The 20000-nt window shown below is 39.0% G+C and overlaps 1 protein-coding gene across 1 annotated transcript in view; it reads right to left on the bottom strand.

Annotated features, from left to right (window-relative positions):
- LOC138030368 (uncharacterized) overlaps positions 1-20000 on the bottom strand; it is a 61761-nt gene that overhangs the window by 37985 nt on the left and 3776 nt on the right. Inside the window, exons 2-6 of the mRNA XM_068878289.1 lie at positions 17193-17310; positions 13217-13530; positions 12176-12323; positions 9882-10151; positions 1-113 (exon numbers count right to left, since the gene is read on the bottom strand). The exon at positions 1-113 is cut by the window's left edge and continues 61 nt beyond it. Coding sequence (XP_068734390.1) covers positions 1-113; positions 9882-10151; positions 12176-12323; positions 13217-13530; positions 17193-17262 — 915 coding nt within the window. The 5' untranslated portion in view covers positions 17263-17310. The remainder of the gene's footprint in view (positions 114-9881; positions 10152-12175; positions 12324-13216; positions 13531-17192; positions 17311-20000) is intronic.

Here is a 20000-nt window from a genome sequence, read left to right as displayed (position 1 = left end):
AACATATCTGCCACTCCTCGGTGGATTCATGTGACACACAAGTGATGTTTCCAGTTCAAATAAACCATCCCATCTCGCACAAATGGAATTATTTGTTACACTGAAGCTGTCACCTGCAATTCAAGTGAAAAAGCCTCTTTATTTCTGTATTTCTGAGTTAATTTCGTGAACTCGCAAGATGACGCTTTAAAAATTAGCTCTTTATTAATAAAAAAATTCGATTCTTTCAAAGGTTAACTTTAAACCATTAAAAGTTAATAGATATTCTCTTTCGATGTGCTCCACATTATGGGATAATTATGCATACTTCCTAGGTAGCTAGAGGTCAGCGGTCACACTGCAAAGCCATTCAAATGCAAATCAGCGGACGTGTATATAACCTCAGGAGAGAATCGGCCAATCAGTTTTCCTTTTCGTGATACAACAGGCCAGTGAGTCGGTTTATTTTGATTTCGACAATTTTTCTCTTGTTCACGCTTGTTTATTTTTGGTTTCTTCTTCAGTGCCGCACTGAGTATCTGATAGCGGGTAGGCACAACTGTAGGACACACGGCCGCCTTGGTCTCGGTGAAAATGAGTAAAGATTCGGCGACGAAATTGTTTCCGCTCGAACCGAGCTTGCATGTTGCTACGGATGAGTCGATGTGGAATTTGACATTGACAATCGATAATTCGCGAAATCTTGGAATCCGCTTTGTCGACGTTAAGCCAGAAGGTCTCGGTTCGATAAGAGACACGCCTGTCGGTTCCAGAATCTGGAACCTCCACTCGCTTACCCGACACGGGTTTTGATCCTACAGCTAATGTTTTAGCGGAGGGAGGCCCTGCCGCTCAAAGCGACATTTCTTTAACGCTGGAATCCAGCGAGACACTTTGCCCTCGATATTCGAGGAGAAAGAGTGTTTTGGTCCGAAGGTTGTGACATCATGATAGCTGAACGCATGAAGCCTTTGGATTCTAAGTTGAAGGAATTGCAAGATAAATATAGAACTCCGGAAAACTGCAAGGTTTTATGCGTTGCCACGTGCAACCAGGACTAGAAATCTTGTTCTGCAAGAAGCTCAGAAAATAAAATCAAGTCCGCATAGCCAATGTTGTTGTTCGACACCGTTGCCAGAGCAAAAGCGGAGAACAAGGCAATTCAGCCCATGGAAATTTTTACCGGTGATAGCTGATGCTGTTACTTTAATTGGGCATGCATCTTATTTGTCTTCTCTCAAGATTAGAGTTTTTCAAACCTGATATTGCTTCTGCATATCAGTCCGTTTGCAGTAAATCTAATCCAGTCACTACATTTCTGTTCGGTAATGAATTACCTAAACACATCAAAGATATCAGTGAACTGAATACTATTTCGAGGATTACCCTGGTTAGGGTTAGTACAACTAGGCGTTATATACCTGAACATAAGAGCAACAACAACCTTCAGTTGGGACGGCGTGGAATGAGAGGTCCTATTTTAGGGTAAAGAGTCTATAGCAAGCAGCAGTACCAGGATCGGAGGGGAAACAGTGCAACAAATTCATCAATCAAGAATTTCAAGGTTCAAACAGACAAGGCCTGAATCAGATACCTAAAGTTTATGTAGGTAACCTGCAATATTATCTTGAAAACTGGCGTAAACTCACCAGCAGTCCTTGGGTGCTGGAAACTGTAACAGGCTGTAATTTGGAATTTGATAGCATACCTGAGCGCATAGGAGCTCCAAAACCCCTCCTTTCAGTGATTTTGAGAAACAATTGATGATGAGATTGTTACGCTGAAATCCCAAGGTGCTATCAAGGAATTTTCTTCTTGTTCAAATGAGTTTCTTTCAAACATATTTTTAGTTCCCATGAAAACTGGTGATATGCGTCCAGTTATCAACTTGAACCATAGAATCTTTTTGTTCAGAAAATCCAAATCAAAATGGAAAACATCAACACGGCTTTGCATGCCATTGCCAATGGGGATTTTTTGGTTTCAATTGACCTTAAAGATGATTTATTTAGCATCCCCATTTTTAAACCTCGCCGCAAAATTTTGAGATTCAAATGGGTGAATCTAACATATCAGTTTACATGTTTGCCGTTTGGTCCTAGAGTCTTCACTAAGGTTTTGAAACCCGTTATTTCTCGTTTACGGGTAAATGGATACAGGGTGGTCATACTTTTAGATGATATCTTATTGATTGGCAGTTCTGCAGTAGAGTGTTTGTCTCAACTCTTTTTCCTGCGAAATTTACTACAAAGCTTGAGATTTGTCGCCAACGTTAATAAATCCCAGCTTATTCCAGTCACACGAATTCCTAACCTGGGATTCGTTGTTGATACGATTTCTATGACGCTTTCTCTCCCTACAGACAAGGTTGACAAGATTTTGTGTGCCTGCAAAAGCCCCGTAGCCTGTTCTTATCCCTCTGTCAGGGAGGTTGCACATGTCATTGGTTTACTAGTGTCAGCTTTCCCAGCTATGAAATTTTTGAAGCTTCACTACAGATCTATCGAGCTTTGTCTATGAATCCTGATTTTGATCAAAATATTCGACTTAGCCCTTGTGCATTGTCAGATTTGCGATGGGTGATTGAGAATGTTTCTCATTTGAATGGTTTCATGTTTGGAAACCACCCTGTTGATGTTTATATGGAGTGTGATGCAAGGCTTGCAGGCTGGGGTGCAGTCTGCAATGCCTCTCGGTTGAATGCTAAGTTAGATCGGTTTGTTTCGGGGCATCCAGAGCCAGGAGTATTAGCTGTTGATGTTTTTAGTATCAGCTGGTCTAATTACAAATTCTGTGCATTTCCTCCTTTTAGTCTGCTAACTCGGGTGTTACCTAAGATTCGTAATGATCTTGCTTTGGTACTTCTTATAGCCCCGACATGGTCGACGCAACCATGGTATGCCATGCTCTTGCAGCTTGCCATAGCTCATCCAATTCTGCTTAACCACACTGATGACCTCTTAACTCTTCCTCATGGCAACCACGTTCATCCGATTTGGGATAGTGTTTACATTTTTTTTTTTTTTGTTATTATACACTAACTCTTACACTAACCCTTATTACAATTAAATACTAACACTACTTGGAAACAATTAATAACATTTCTACCACAGTTAACACAACTAACGGTGCTTACGGAACAATACTGCACTACTTGCATTACACTATTTACAGAATGGTAACAATTATCTTTAATAACATGTTTTAAAACGTAAATAAAAAACAGCTACAAACAAGACTACGGCTGGCTTAAAGAAAAGAGTTACAATGAACGAGAGTGGAAAGAAAAGGACGAAGCGAAGTGACATTTATAGTAGTTTATAGTAGTTTTCCCCAGATATTTAAGAGTTTATGTAGCTTTCTTTGGGCAATATAACTTTGCTTTAAGACATCGAGTTTATCTTGGAGGCGGAGAAGAAAGCCTTCAAAACATAAGTTGCCATCACATGAACTTGTTGCGAAGATATGGAATTTTGCAATAAGAAGAGTGACATTAAGTGCCTGTTTATTTTTGATGTTATTATGCCAACCGTATAGGATGTTAGATTCATTTAAATTGACCACTTGTTTGAATTTCTGGTACCACGAGCTGGTGAATCTATCCCCGAAAGCCTTAGATACAGTACAGTGGTACAGTAGGTGGTTTATTGTTTGCTTTTCGGTAGCGCATAGGGAACAAATGTCGCTATCAGTAATGTCAGCTCGAAAAAGGCTGGATTTGGTAGGTAAGATGTGGTGTATTATTTTATACTGGAAAGCAATTAATTTCGAGTCTTTGGTTATTAGGAAAGGCAACGTGTACACCTTATGGATGCTTTCTTTGGAGAAACCGTAATTTAGAATTCTGACAGCGACGAGGCCATAATACAGTGTAAAGGGAATACTGATGTTCACTTTGCGAATGAGCTCGTCCAGTGAGAAGAAGGTGTCGTCTTCTTTTTAAAATTGTTTAATACGTATAATCTTAGCCTCAAATAAGGGTTTGAAAAAAACTGGCCGGTCTCCAATCAGGATGCGACTATTATTCCAGATGATTTTGTTGTGAATGCATTGGTCCTCCGAGAATTTGTCAGCATTGTATCATGCCAATACTTAAGTAGCGTGTGGTAAAAAGTTGGAAGGTTGTCAACGTTGAAATGCTTGATATCGTATTGACATTTGGTTAGAAAGGATAAACCTCCATATTTGGCAGCGGTGAACTCTAGTATTATTTTCCATGCTGGTTGAACGTTTTCGGTGATTCTCTTGATCCAAGCAATTTTCAGCGCGTTATTCATGATTTCAAAATCCATCATTCTCAACCCTCCTTGACTTATGTCACTTATTATGGTCTTTCTTTTTACTTTGGCTGGTTTTCCTTCCCATATAGAATCGAAAGATAGTTTCTTTACTTCTTTGACGTAACAATCGGGGATCTCGAGCACAGAAGTGTTATAAATTAGCTTCGACAAACCTAGGGTTTTCACTATTTTGATTCTGCCATAGAGGGTAAGCTTCCTTCTTTTCCAATTCTTAAGCGTATTTTTCAATTTGATAAGTTTCTCTCCAAAATTCAGCTTATTTGCCGAGAGCTTGAATCGGTTCTTGAGGCCATTTGAAATTATATGGGGTATCAGTTTTGTTTCTCAAGCTCCAAGCCACATCGCCTCTGTTTTACTTGTGTTTACTTCTAGACCCGAGGTGTGTTTAAATTCACTTAGAAGCTTCAAAAGGTTAATAACAGATTGATGGTCGTTAACGAATACTGTAGTATCATCAGCGAATTGGGTGACTTTTATTTCCTTTCCGCCAAGGGTAATGCCTTTTATGTCATTGTTGCTTTTCAAAGCCCTTGCGAGAAGCTCAATACCAATAAGGGGCATCCTTGCCTGACGCCTCGGTGCAATTGAAAAAAAGGTGACGCGTGACCATTGTTTAGGACACAGCTAGATACATTGTGGTAGATGACTTCTATCCATCTTTGAATATCTAGGCCAAAATTGAACAGTCGAAGCGTGGATAATAGATAGTTCCATTTTATTGTATCAAAAGCTTTTTGGAAATCAAAAAAAAATGCAATTCCGGGCATATTTAAGCGCTTAGTGAGAAACATGACATCTTGGATTAATCTGATGTTTTCGCCTATATAGTGGCCTTTTACATATCCGGTTTGATCAGGATTAATGATTTTGGGCAAGGTTTTTTCTATTCTTTTGGCAACGACTTTGGTAAGTATTTTATAGTCTACATTCAATAACGAGAGCGGGCGTAGATTTTCAAGTATGGATTTGTCTTTGTTCTTTTTGGGAATGAGAGAGATTACCCCGCGCCGTTGACTAATCGACAGAGAGCCGGACTGAAAGGCGAAGTGGAAACTAGCTAACATTTCGGTTCGCAGCTCGAGCCAGAAAAATTGGTGAAATTCAGCTGGGAAACCGTCTGTACCTGGTGCTTTGCATTTTTTGAAATCTTTTACTGCGCTTAGACATTCGGCATCTGTAATTGGCCCGTCACATAGTTTTTGATCTTCAGGTGATAAAGGTGTTACTAATTCGGCTTTCAGGAAGTTACTACCCTGGGGGATGTCTTCATCACTTTCTTTGGATTGATAGATTGACTCGTAGAACTTTTTTTGCTTGTCTAGGATGGCTAGTTGATCATAAATGTATGCGTCATTGTTTATTTTCAGCTTGTTAATGGCTTTTTTGGTTTGGGCACGGTTTTCTAGGCCGAACAAATATCTCGTGTTACATTCACCTTCTTCATACCACCTTACCTTGCTCCTGAGGATCGCGCCTTTTACTTTGAAGTGCATAATTTTTGCAAACGTAATTTTGCTGCGAGCAGTTCGTTTTGGGCATGGTTATTGTTAGGATTTCTTTCTAGACTTAGCAGAAGTTCGTTTATTTTATTTTGGAGTGTCAGTTCTTCGTTTTTACGTCTTTTTGCTTTCGTTTTGGCATATTTTACAGTGAAACCCCTAATCTCCATTTTTATAAGATCCCATTTCAAACCTTTATCTTCAACGTTTTCATACTTGGCCTTGAACAAATCAATGTTTTTGCGTAGAGCGTTAACATAATTGTCATCTTTAAGTAGAGAGCTATTAAATTTCCAAAACCCTGGGCCTCGGCGTTGTTTATTAAATCTAGCCTGCAAGTGTAACGAAATTGCAGAATGATCCGTTTCGGGCGCATGGAAAACTTTACACGTCGCATCTACATTTGTGAGCTCTTCCGAGATTAGAAAGAAGTCTAATCTGCACTGCATCTTGTGAGACTTATTTCTCCAAGTGTACGATTCGAGGAGAGGGTTTAAGTGACGCCAGATATCGACTAAGTTGTAAGATGTACACAACTCTTCGATTTCCTTAATTTCAGACGCTTTCTGGGGACCGCGTTTCCACAGTGTTTACATGGCAGGGTGGACATTATCCGGCAATCCCTCTCTGCAAAAGGATTGAGGCAATCAGAGTCATGAATGCATCTTGCTTTATCGGGACTGACAAAGAGTATAATACCGTTTGGAAAACGTGGAGTAGCAGGTGTACACAAAAGCAAATTGATGTTCTTCATGCATCTATAAATGAGGTTGACAATTTTCTTGCTGATTGCTTTGCTGATGAGAAAAGTTACAGTACCGTTAATACTTATGGCTCAGCTTTGTCCTCCACTTGTGTAATGTAAATAATGTCGCTGTTGGCTCACATTTTCTTGTTACCAGACTACTAAAGGGAGTGTTGAATCTTCGACCCCGAGTCCGCGTTATTCATCAACTTGGGATGTTTCTAAGGTAACCAGCTACTTAAAGACTCTGTTTCCTTTGGATCAGCTAATTCTTATGTCATTAACACTTAAAACGGTGATGCTTTGTGCGTTGTTATCAGCCTTAAGAGAACAGACTTTATGTGAGTTAGAAATTAATCGTTCGAAAAAATCGGTTGATTCCTTAATTTTTATTGTATCTGAGCGTTTGAAGACATCTAGGCCTGGGAAATCCACTCGTAAAGTAGAGTTTCTCTCTTTACTGGAAGATGTTTCTTTAAGCCCTGTAGCTACATTAGCAGAGTATATGTCGCGTATAGAAGAAGGAAATCTACGAGTTCTGAGGAAAGTCGACTGTTTATTTAAATCATCAAGCCACACAAGGTTGTGTCCACAGGAAAAGTAGCAAGATGGATCAAGTCTGACCGCTGCGAGTATTGATATTTGCGTAGTCAAGCCTCATAGTGTTCGAGGTGTCTCTGTTACACATAAATACGTTAAGGGTATTCCAGTCGTTGACATTCTTCGTGTGGCTGACTGGTCGAATGAGCACACTTTTCGTAAATATAATCTTAGAGGTTATCATATTAATGTCCCATTAAAATATCTTCCCATATAAGTCGAGTTAATGGACTCATTATGTGAAGTTTGTGAGCCCTCAAAGTAAGAAAGTCAAGATTTGTATACTGTGGCACGGGTTCTTTCCATTCGCATAATTATCCCATAATGCTCCGCTGATCTTCAAAGAATTTAAAAATTAGGCAAAGAGGTACTTACCTTGAAGTGTAATTGTAATTCTCTGAAGATATGCGGAGCATTATGGGATAATGCTACCCTCCCTGTTCAGTCTACAACTAGTTGTTGCTCCCGCCCGTGGAATCGGGCCTGCGCGAAAATTGTCTTCAACTCTAGGAAGAACTGCTTATCCGTTTCTCTCCTGGGGTTATATACACGTCTGGTGATTTGCATTTGAATGGCTTTGAAGTGTGACAGCTGACCTTTAGCTACCTAGGAAGTATGCATAATTATCCCATAATGTCCTGCATATCTTCAGAGAATTGTAAGGTAAGTACCTCTGGTCTAATTTTTAAATTTTGCGGCCAAACTAAGGAGTGACCACATATTGTTATTGCGCATACGTTTTGTGCATCATGCAATCATTTTGTCATGTGTGGACCTTATGTTTTTCAAGTTAAATTACTTTTCCGATTTTTTCAAATCGAAATGCCTTAGAAGATTTATTCGATGGCAGTGCGAAACACATGTATCTTGCAGCAAAAGACCAAAAAAAAAATGGTAATGGAACAGTTGTCTCTACGACAAACTGAACAAGGTAGAAACAATGATGTATCGAAGCGAGAAAGTGGACGGTGCAGAAGAAATTATTTCAATGGAGCCATCTTCTTAAGTCCACTACTCAACAACGAAACAGGGCTATTTATCATCGAAATTAAGAAAAACCAAAGGATTTTGTTTTCTTGCTTCGGCTTGTCGGCTTATGCGAGCAGCGTCCGAGAGAGTGAGGTCAGATTTAGCTTGTAGGCGGTCGGACAGTGTATCATCGAGGACCCCAACAATAATTCTGTCTCTTATAAGTTCATCTTTCAGAGTTCCGTAATCACAATTTTCGGCCAGGCGGTATAAATCTTGAATAAAGGTGTCCACGGATTCACCGGAGTTTTGTCTTCGTCGATTGAACCGAGCTCGTTCGACGACAATATTGCGGCGAGCTGCAAAATAGCCATTTAGGGCAGTTTTGACGTCGTCGAAGGAAGCGATTGCTTCGTTTATGCTTAACGTTTTGACGATGTCATCCGCACAATCCCCATTGCATAAGGAAATGTTCCAACCTGTTCCTGGTTTGATTTGTTTTGAAGGCCAGAAGCGATCCGATAGCGCTCAAAATGTCGAAGCCATTTGGGCCACATGTCTGCTTGATTCGGGTTGTTTGCACCTTGGAACTTGCTCGGGAGCGGGAGAGAGTTTTCAGGCTGTATAGGCAAATTAACGGGTGGAGGCGGATTTTCAACTGCAAGAGCATCTCCGGGTTGGTCTGCCATTCTGTTTTACGGCGTTGGAGGGGTCAAGACCGCTCCCACCATATAGTATCAGGCGAAGAAGAAAGGAGACTTCGATCGAGTAACGCAAACTTGCACGAGGTTTATTCAAGATGGCCGACCTATCGATCCCAGCATGCAATGCCTAATCCTACAGTCTCCATAGTGAATATCCCATAGTGCAACAGAAAAAGGTACAATTTTTTTCACGGGGGAGGGGAGTGATAAAATTGCAAAAACTTTAAAATCACGAGTTGACCCCTATTGTTTATTATGTGAAATGAAAGTTGGAGGTCGGGATTTTGTGGCTGTGAAGAAATGGTAAGGGGTGCTTTTTGGTAACTACAGAGGAGGGTTGTCAGGCTCAAAAATGGCTCTGTCTTAACGTTTTTGTGCTTAAAAACACTTGTATAGAATCATTCGGTTGCAATTTGCTATTCAATTTAAAGACTTTTGCTGAACACACAAACTATCCCATTTTCAGCAACAGCACAATCCCCAGTGGGGATGTTGTTTTCAAACGCGCAAACTGAGCAAGAACAATATCGTTTTCTTTTTTTTAACTTGTCACTTTTTTCGATTAATTACATATTTTCCCACTTTAGTTTTATCGATAGTCAGTTATTTTGCAAACATGGCAAACGTTCTGGGCACTTTTGACACCAATTTCAAAGCACTTGTTTCTCAAGGTGGCTTGTTTTCAACTAGACAATAAAATGTTTTTTTTTTTCTGTTTCCCATTAGGAGAATTTTTAATTTAATTTTTGAAGCGGCTTTTCCTGTCGATATGTTATAAAAGAAGTGGCTCAGGCCTTCATCTGTGCGTATAGTCAAGTTGTGGATGCACTTGAGAACTTCAGAGAGCACTCAAGAAGCGAAAGTTGTTCTTCGCTATCTCTTCGAGCAACTCTTACGCTACTATCGTGCTCTAATAACCTCCACAACTCGATAAACCTACGCCAAGCATGAACAAATTCTTAATTGGAGCACACTAACAGCTTTTAAAATCTGTACCTGTCAAGCTTAAAGAGACTCTTGTTCTTGAATTTACGGCAAAGCTCACTACTTTTCAACTACAGATATTTGGAAGTAATTGTCTTACCCAATGTTATCTTGTAGACGTGATTGTTTGTAACGTTTGACCCTTCAGACAAGTGCAAATTCCCAATGACGATGCGCACTTCAAAGACCTGAACAGGGTATCCTAAATCCACTCGCCACCAGCTTGGATTATCTTCTAAAGTACGTGAGCAGTATCCATTGTTAAATTTCTGGTCAGGATTCCCATCTACTGCTTTGTCTGATGTACCATTAGAGTAGTTGTCACTGTAGATGGAGGATTGGGTGGTTCTCTTCCCAGTCACAATGTTCTCTACGTTAGGAATTTAAACGGCATCTTGTTATCACCCAATCTCAGCATTATCCTTATCTTTATCATTATCGTGATCATCATCAATACCATAAATACGCTTAAAAAACAAAGTAAGGAAGGTTTACCAGAGCCCATCTCGGCTACTTAAAGAAGGGGCCGATGTTCTAGCTCCCCCACATTCCGTCATATTTAATTTGACTATCCAACAAAATCTTATCCCTCCAGAATCGAAAAAAAGTGAAAGTCATCCCTCTTCGCAGATCAGGTGCAAAAGATGATCCCAAAAATTATCGCCTTGTATCCGCACTAACTGCCTTTATAATTATATGTCATTTCTTCATTAGGTCCGAACTATTTTTCATCCTGATTTTATAAGGTTTTCTGACATCCATAGCTAATCTACAATGTAGAACAGCAAGTTTGTCCGTGGAGCTTGCTCCTGTGCTGAAAACAAAAGAGCTTCATTTTGGACCTGCAGGTAATACATTCTCTTATACTTCCAAGCTCTTTCTCTCTCATTTGTCCGCATTTCAGTATTACAGCTACCTTTGCATCTCCAATTATGTGGCGTCGAGCCACAGAAAGAGCGCGAAAAATTAAGCCTCGTTCAGATGTGTGTGAGTGTCTGACCTGGCTTGAGCCTGTGATCTAATCAACAACCAGTCCCGGGTCAGCGGTCAACTTCAAAAAACAGCTGACCTCGATAAGGTCTAACTTGAGCCCGCGATATGGTCAGGTGAAACTGGTCACCTGATACCTTGTTTTGACAGGTGTCAATTGACCATAACATTGATGTCCAATATCAAAGATGTATGCTGTAAATTAGCAATAGTGTAAACTGCAGTATTGCCTCCTCGATGAGCTCTAAACTTGAGCCCGTGATATGGTTACCTGATACTGGTCACATTGGCATACATGGAGGGGCGGACGGACGTTCGTACGTACGCACGTATGTACAGACGTTCATGACGTCATGGCTATAAAACAAAATTTTCTCACATCGATGGGTTACCATATTTTCTTAGCTATGGTGCTCCGCGCGGAGCTCCGTTATAAATAATTGGTCTCTCTCGCAATTCAAAACGCAGTTGTTGCTATTATTAGTATTATTATTATCATTATTATGATTATTATTATTATTATTATTATTATTATTATTATTACTGTTACTATTATTATTATTATTATTATTATTATTATTATTATTATTATTGTTAGTATGTGTAATCAAATGGCGACGAGTGAAATTAGGAAATAATTTCACGCGCGTTTTGTCAAAATTCTGATAATTTCCCGATCCTTTAGGCGAGGGAAATTATCAGAATTTTGACAAAACGCAAGTGAAATTATTTCCTAATTTCACGAGAAAACCATTTGATTACCTTTTAATGTCGTGGGTGACAAATTACGCTCACAACCGTAATTGTAAAATCGCACGAGTACTTTATCCAACTGCTCGGGAAGAATCATCTCCAGGTTTTTCTCAAGGCTATTTTCGTCACACCACTTCTCAAAAACTCTCACCCAGTTAATTGTGCTCTTTCACGTATTTAAAGTTTCTGCCGCTTCTTTTAATTTCGTAACTTCTTCAATGGTCACTGTCTTAAATCTAGACATCTTTGGCTCTGATCGAGATACAAGAGATGTTACCATGGCAATTTTGTAATTTCACATGTGAAATTATAAATTAACGCTGAAATTTCGCGCTTAAATTAAGGCGTAATTTGTCACCCATGATATTATTATTGTTATTGTTATCATTGTTATCATTAATGGCAATCGCCTACAGTATGTGGCGGGTAACTGGACGTCATTGTTGAGCTTTGAAACTCCTCCACCTGCTTTATCATCTGGTCATTGTAAAAATGTCAAAAGATGATAATGATGGTGATAAACCATCTAGACTTGAGGGAAATGAGAAAACGAGTTCAACCAACAAAAGTCCCAAAAAACGATCTTTTTGTTGTTGGATCTCACTGGAGCGCCATGCATATCGCACAAGTCATCATTCTGACTCGTTTTACCTGGTTTGTGTTTCACTCCATACACCTCTGTCCTCATACAACGCCAGAAGGTGCTCTCGGTCACCACAAAACGCAGCCACCTTGCTATTAGTACATTGTTAAGAACATTTTTCTTTGCTGTATTCCTGTCATTATTTCCAAGGAAAATCTAAAGTACAGGAAAAGTACAAATAGTCGGTTTTTTGGTCGCAATCAAGTTAGTCCACAAATATCTCTTCAGATAATTTTATCAGAGAAATTGGGAAAAATCAGTGTGTCAAGTTCATGATATCCCACATTGGTTGATTGGAATCCGTTTTTTGCGCTGCTTTTCAAGCCGACGGCAGAGCAGCCAGTTTTATTTAAAAAATGAACTGGTAACATTAATATTCCATCTTGACAAATCCTCTCCTCTCAAATGTAAATTATACCAATGAATAGCAAAAAGAAAAACACAGAAGGAATAAAAGTTATCACTCGTGGTTTTTGTGATAGGAGAACATCACGTCAACAGTCTCTTTCTTTTTCTTACCTCATGTGTCATAAAATTTTGAGTACTATTAACATTATAATTGAGACGTATAGCAAAACAAATAAACACACTCAACAGTAAAGGTAAACACATCCGTAACAAACACTCTACTAGGTTAAGATTATTAGGCTGATCCACTGAGTGCAACTAAAAAGAACAAATCCGAACGTAATTGAGGCAATGAAGTGATGGTCAAATGACTGTATTCTCGTTGGAGTCTTCTTTGGAGAAAATCATTGAACAGGGTTCACTTTCTTCATGATAAACGCAATGTTGGTTTCGCCTAGCGTTAATTTTATTAACTTTCTCTTTAATTTAATCCGTGTTTTGAAGAAAAAGCCTTATAACTAAGTTCCACCTGAAAACCAAATATGCTGAAGCACATCAAACTGGAATGAAAAGTTAATCGCACTCTTGTTATAATCTGCATGACGTTATTAAAAATAAGTACACCGTGTATAAACTAAATTGTCCACAGGCTCAAAGTTTTGCGACTTGATAAATCAAAAACATATAGGCTTGTAACTCACCCTAACTTGTCCATTTTCTTTGTAATCTGCCCATGTTTTACTGTCTGTGGAGGACTGTAAGGTGTACTTCTTCACCCAATAATAATTAGTTTTACTCCCTTGAGTGGACACAGCACAGATTATGTGAGCTGACTGAAGGTCAATCTGTAGGTATGGGTTAGGAATGAAGAGATTCCAAGACGTACACCATGCTCCTCTTACGTCATTCAATCTACCAAAATGGGCTGGATCACCCGTGAAGGCACTGGAGGCTGTTATCCTTTCATCCGGGATTAAACTGTTCTCCATTCCAAGATCCCAATCAATACAGTCTCCTACGTTTGAATAAAGCAGTTTAGGTTGGGGTTGAAAACTCCCTGCGGAAAACGGGACGCATTTTATTCTTTTCCCAGATAAGATAACCTAAGTTTCTAGGCAGTGATAGTTTGGAACTAACTTTTTTTAATGTAGTAGACGAAGGTTAACAAACACTAGATGAGATTGTTGTTATAATTTTTATCATAGCGCAGTAGAACTTTCTGAATGCTACAAGAAGAAAAATGCCACACGGGGCGCATAACACGTAACCTGTGCGCTATGTAGTGGAAGGAAAGTACATACACACGTACAAGATGACCACTTTATTCATATATAGTTTATGAAAGATAAAAGTTAAATTCTTAAAGTTTATGTTACAACACAGAAGTAGCCTGCTCCCAGGCGGTAGATGTTGTTGTTGCCGTGAATCACGTATCAGACGCCATATTGGAAAAGCGAGGGCTAGGTGTGGGCCGAGTGGCGAAAACGACGGGGGAAATGAGAGGGCAAAAAAAACCGCCTGCCGGAAAACTAGTCTTTTCTCGGTAGCTGCCCACTTTCTGTTCAGCTTCCGATTATATGTCATGCCACAATAATTGAATAAAGAAAGAGGCCGTAACAGTAAAGCTCCGCGCCCTCCAAAGGCGCGCGCGTGCTGAGCACCATTGTTAAGAAAATATGGTAACCCATCGATGCGAGAAATCTTGCTTTTATAGCCATGACGTCATGGACCGTTCGTACGTCCGTCCACCCAGCCATGTATGCCAATGTGACCTGCATCATGCTAGTTTGCAGCATACATCTTTGATATCGGATATACATGTTTTGATCAATTGACACCTGTCAAAACAAGGTATCCGCTGACCAGTATCACGTGACCACACGCGGGCTCAAACTTAAAGCTCAACGAGGTCAGCTTTTTTTTTTTTGTTTTTAATGACCGCTAACGAGGTACTGGTTTTCTATTGGATTGCAGGCTTAACCCAGGTTAAATCACCTGAACATAAGCTAGGCTTCATTTTTCGCGCACTTTCTGTGGCTCGACGCGACTACACGGCAATACTACATCAACTATAGTTCTTACACAGTCAGCACTTTTCGTGTTCAGGTGGAGAACGGTTTGGAAGATGTTTCTTTCTGCATTTTTCGCTGGTTCAAATCCAGTTTGACATACCATGATATATATCTGTGGTCCACAAAGGTTTCTACGCAGTTATTCAAGTCAAGCATCAGCGATATGTAAACTTAAAGCTGAGTGTTTATTCTTAATTTGCTTAAAGCTGCTTTTTTCTGCGTATTGCAATTTTTGGCATATCTTTAGAAGCTCTGATAAGGTTACATGATGCCTGGAGGACCTATGTCTAGAACAGAAACGAGAGGAGAGCGAAAGAGAACGACAACGACAAAACAGAATATCAGTAATAGCTCATACTTAGTGGAAGAAGTTACTCCACAAATTCTTTCCTTGGGCACTAAACCGTTTCTTGCTTTTACGGATGCCTTATTTAAAGTGCATGCGTATTTTAAAAGGTGGTTTAATGGGTTTTTCCTTTGTTCATAGATGAAAATCGAGTTTTTATTGTCAACTAGAATTAAATAACAATTATCTGTACTCTTTTGCACATAAAGAAAAAGTTGATTTGTTTGTTTGCTCTAAAATGCGACCGAACAAGTGCTTTTCGTTTTGCCCTAAAGTTATAAACATGTAATTGCAATGAGTTCTCGTAAAATTAGGGGGAAATCTCACTAGCTTGTATATTCAGAAATTTGTTGAAAGCACCTAAACGTTATTTAAGTGTTGGAGCAGATCTTTGTTGAAGTTCGTCCTTTCTTGGTTGCATTGCCGTATTTTGGCGATTCTTTTTCCAAGCCAACCTGGCGTGTTTCAACGAAATACATCAAAATGTGAATGATCTCGTTTTCAGAGATAAAGTGGAATAAAGTACATCAGTAAAACTCTTCTTTAACCTTGAACTGACAAAGTTTTATTGATGGCTTCTAATTTTAGGGTGATTCCTATTCGCTGGCTATTGACAGTTGACTCTGAAATGGTTTTTTTCGTTTTCCATTCGCTCGCAATACAGTGGACGATAATAGGTAGTGTTCGAAGGTGCCTCCTTATGTATTACGTTAGTTTTCAAGTGCCTTTATTTTTAAAGTGCCTTTCTTTTAAAGGCCTTTCAAAATGATGAAGAATGGTTTTTTCCATTTTTGAATGCCTTCTTTCGTCCCGGAGATATTCAAGTTTTTTTGTTTCTTTTTTCTGTAATAAATCCCAAAATTGAGAATATTTCCGCTTTAAAGACTCTCCACTCTTAGTTTCTCTCCCTTGATTTCCCGTTTCCTGTTTGGGACAGCTGTTTTTATTTAACATTTTCTTCCTTGCATCCCCCATTTTTTATGCCGCATTTCTAACTAGGATCTTTCATGTTTTATCATACATTTTCTACCTCGCTTCTCCTATTTTCTAACTCGCATTTTTTTCGCATTTTATAATCCGCATCACGCATATTCTCATCTTGCGCCACCGCGTTTTCGAACCTGGCGTCTCTCATGCTCCATGTCCCCTACAAGCTTCCGAACTTAAAGGCTTCCATATATAATCATGACTAACTAAAGATGAAATCAAACACATCCCAGCCGGACACAATACAGTAACGAGGTGAAAAATACAAGTTTAAACCAATGAATGTCGTGACAAAGCGCTATCGCAAGATTAAACCTTTACGTGAATACAAAGTAGCCACTTTTAACTTTAACGGCCAGCTGTGCGTGCTAATGAACATTAAGAAGGTTTTGTAACAATTGCACTCGCTTGAATGTTTTGCAGCTTTATTTGCAATGCAAACGTAAAATGACTCATGGTTAAAATGTCAAACTGTCCAATAGTTCCTCGGGGCAGCCGTTTAATCCCAAGGTACTGAGCGCTAAAATTAATTTGTAAGCTTGGTGTATAAGTTTCTTTACCAACCCTTGAAATTTGCATTTGTAGTGATAAAGTATAATTACAACAGGTAGCGAAAACACGCTAATCTATCTATCGAATAATCATGTATTCCTGCGATGTCCAGTGGATAACGACAATTATGAAAACCAGATATAAAGCCAAATCATCCCAAAGACTGTTCCAGATGGACAGAAAACTACTGAAAATTTATTGACCCAGCAGACAAAGGTTTAATCAACATGGTTGGAATTAAGTTTCCTTTACCTTTTGCTAGTAATTATAAGTGCAAAAAAAGCTACAATTGTAGTTGTGGTAGTTTCTTACAGTTTTCGCTGGGAGGATATTCAAGAGGTCGTTTAACTGTTTTTTTTTTCTCCTCGCATTCTACGCACCAAAAGAAACGCCCGACGAAAAGTTATTGTGAATTAGCTCCACAGTACAGCTCAAGACCATAAGGGAACTTCTGCTAAGGGAGCCAACATTCCTTTTAGAGATTATACGTCTTAGAGATTCTCAATTTTACAAATTCCCGATTTTAGAGATTCCCTGTGCCCTATGTTACTTTCCCTCGATTCTCCGTTACCTGTTATGGAGAGCCGTTTTTCTGTAAAATTTCTACCTAGCACCTTGCATTTTTTATTGCCGATTTTCGAACTAGCACCTCTCATGTCCCCCACAAGCTTATGTATTTGAAGGCTTCCATATATAAGTAAACATGAAAATCAGACTCACCCCAGACACTATGCAGTAACGAGATGAAAAGTACAACTTTACACCAATGGATGTTGCGATAAAGCTCCATCACGAGTTAAACATCACAGAAGACAAACTAGCTTCTATCAGCTGCCAGCTGTGCGTGTAAATGAATATAAAAAAAGATATGCAATAATTGCTGACAGCTTTATTTGCAAGTAAAAGGCAAGATAGTTAACCAGTCAAATGGTTTCAGTTCAGTCATGGTTGCTCTAACGGGAAACTGAGACGTTTAACCCTATGCAATGAACGCGAAAAAAAAATTTCTAACTTGTAGATTCCAGTAGCTTGGTGTATACAGTACATGGCCAGCTCTTGTCATTTAGTATATTCACTAAAAGAAAGGAAAATAATTGAACTAGTCTATCTATATAATAATCACTTTTCTCAGACAGTATGTAAATATCCTCTTTTTTTTTTTAAACGTGGCTCTCTCGTGTCAAAGGTCCAACTATTTGTGAATATTGGAAATATTTGTAAATGTTTCACTGATCATCACAGCGAGGACCTCCACAGACTAGGCAAGTACTCATTGATAACTTTTTAACTGTCGATAGGAAAAAGTTATAGATGACAAAACATCGCGTGTGCTGTGAATCAAGTCATCGACTGCAAATTGCGAAAAATCAAGCCGTCGACAACAAAACAGCTTTCCTTTTCAAAAGGAAAACTACTCAAGTTATCGATGACAAACGAGCTCATATTGTTATCGATAACTCCCTTTCTCCCGCTTAAATGTGAGCAAGTTGTCGATGACTAAGTCTATTTTCCAGCGACGCAAGCGATTTTTAAGTTTGCTTTTTTCCCAGGCTCCCGCCAAAAGTATCCGTTATCGACAACTAAACTTTTAGTCTGTGGAAACGCATTTCCTGACATGAAGAGTTGTCAAAAAAATTTAGTTGTCGGCCAATTTTATTCATACATTCAAAATAGCGGCCACTCGGAATAAGTCAAGATTGCGGCTATTTAATGAAATGCAATTGATGCGCTAAACCAATTTATTCAAAATGGCGGCCACTCGGCATAATTCAAGATGGCGCCTTTGAGAAACGGGCCGGGGTTGAACGAAATGCAGAACGTGTAGGTATACGAGGGTTTCATGAGATTCAGGACATGTAGGTGTATGCAATAAAGCTAAAAGGAAAATGGCGAGCTCACGGAGCCAGTGAGATAGAGATGACCAATGACCAAGATGACCAATGAGAAACCATTGACGTCAGTATACACTAATTTACTTGGAAAAGCGGATCAAAAAGCGAGTTTGACGGGCTATCTGTCAAATAAACATATTCAAAATGGTTGTTACTAATGCTCCTCAACATTTGACTTGATTGCGTTAATTGTTAATTTTCTGTTTAGATTTGTCCCCAAGTAGTGCCCCAGTGCTAGAATGATTAGACGCTAAAAAAGTTGGTTTCCTTTCCTTACTTTTCCCAAAATGCCCAAGAATTAAGAATGAAACATTGTAATAAGCCCTTAAAACTGTTCAACAACATAAAAGAAATACTGCAAAAGGAAAGAGAAGCACATAACGGATGACATTTGGGTAATCGGCCCGATGTTTTTCAAAATTATGAAAAATCGTCTGGATAAAGGATTCTTTTTTTTTTCTCAGAATCATTTCGTTTGTGACGTAACCATAATTTTATCGGTAAAGGAATTCCACAATACCATTTTCGAGTTTTAAACTCGTGCTTAAAGGGGAACTGAAGGCAAAAATCAAGTATTTCTTTCCTTATAGTTTAGACCCAGTATATTGATGTTTGACACATTTTTTGCCATTTGGGCCTTTTTTTTTTACTTCAAATAAACGTTTTTACTGTGGTTTTAGGCTATTGGCATTGCGGCTCAGAATAGGTGTGTCAGCGGTCACTTTCGGAGTCTATGACGTATGATATGGGGAACATGTGCGAGAGACTTGATGAACAGAGGCGGGATTTTAGGGATTTTGAGTGATGTTGACCTTGTTATTTTAGCTCAGTAAGAAAAATTTGCGACATTTAAGACGGAAAGATGCCTATAAGCAGTCCTCTGCGCTTGTGATATATTCATTGGAAACTTGGACATGAAAGCGTAACTTAAGAAACCATTAGAAACATTGGCCGGACGAAGTATGTTTTTTAATACATAGGATTATTTACTCCCGTTATTTTGTTTTTATTATTATGAAATTCACCTGGTTTGGACATTTGTTTACTAAAATTGTTCTCAGTATAGTGAAAGAAGTCAAATCACGTTCGACAGCTGTAAAGAGTGCATATATGCTCCGAGCTTGAAATAAACATTGAAATTGCCCGATCTGTTCTCCTGTGACTTCATTGGTGTCATTTTAGTTAATTGCATAATTATTGTCAGCTTCTAAACGCTTCTAATGTTAATATTGCGACAGTTTTAAGGTAGTGATTGAATTATATTTCGAGTTAGCGCGGTGCTTCGAAGTCAGTAGACGGAAATCCCATGACTGCGATTTCGTAAACTACTAAGCTCGATTTACAATGCACGTCATGTTCCTTTCGCAACTAGTAATGTGTTATCGCACCTTTTCGAAAATTTCAGGCTGATTTTTCCGGTCTTGCGGAAATCTTTTTGGTATATAAATAAAGCTATCCATTTTGGGTAAGACTCAGTACTCACTTTATGTGCATATAGATCGCTTGTACTGTTTCGTCGTAATGGTGTATTGTTGTGCTGTTGGATGCTCGAATGATTCTCGATCTGTTAGCAAGGAGCATGGAATAAGTTTCCACCGTCTTCCTACACAAAATTCTCTCTTGCAAAAGTGGTTAG

The sequence above is a fragment of the Montipora capricornis genome, chromosome 13, assembly GCF_036669925.1.
Source record: "Montipora capricornis isolate CH-2021 chromosome 13, ASM3666992v2, whole genome shotgun sequence".
Lineage (NCBI taxonomy): Eukaryota > Metazoa > Cnidaria > Anthozoa > Scleractinia > Acroporidae > Montipora > Montipora capricornis.
This window is presented reverse-complemented; position numbering and strand designations above follow the sequence as displayed.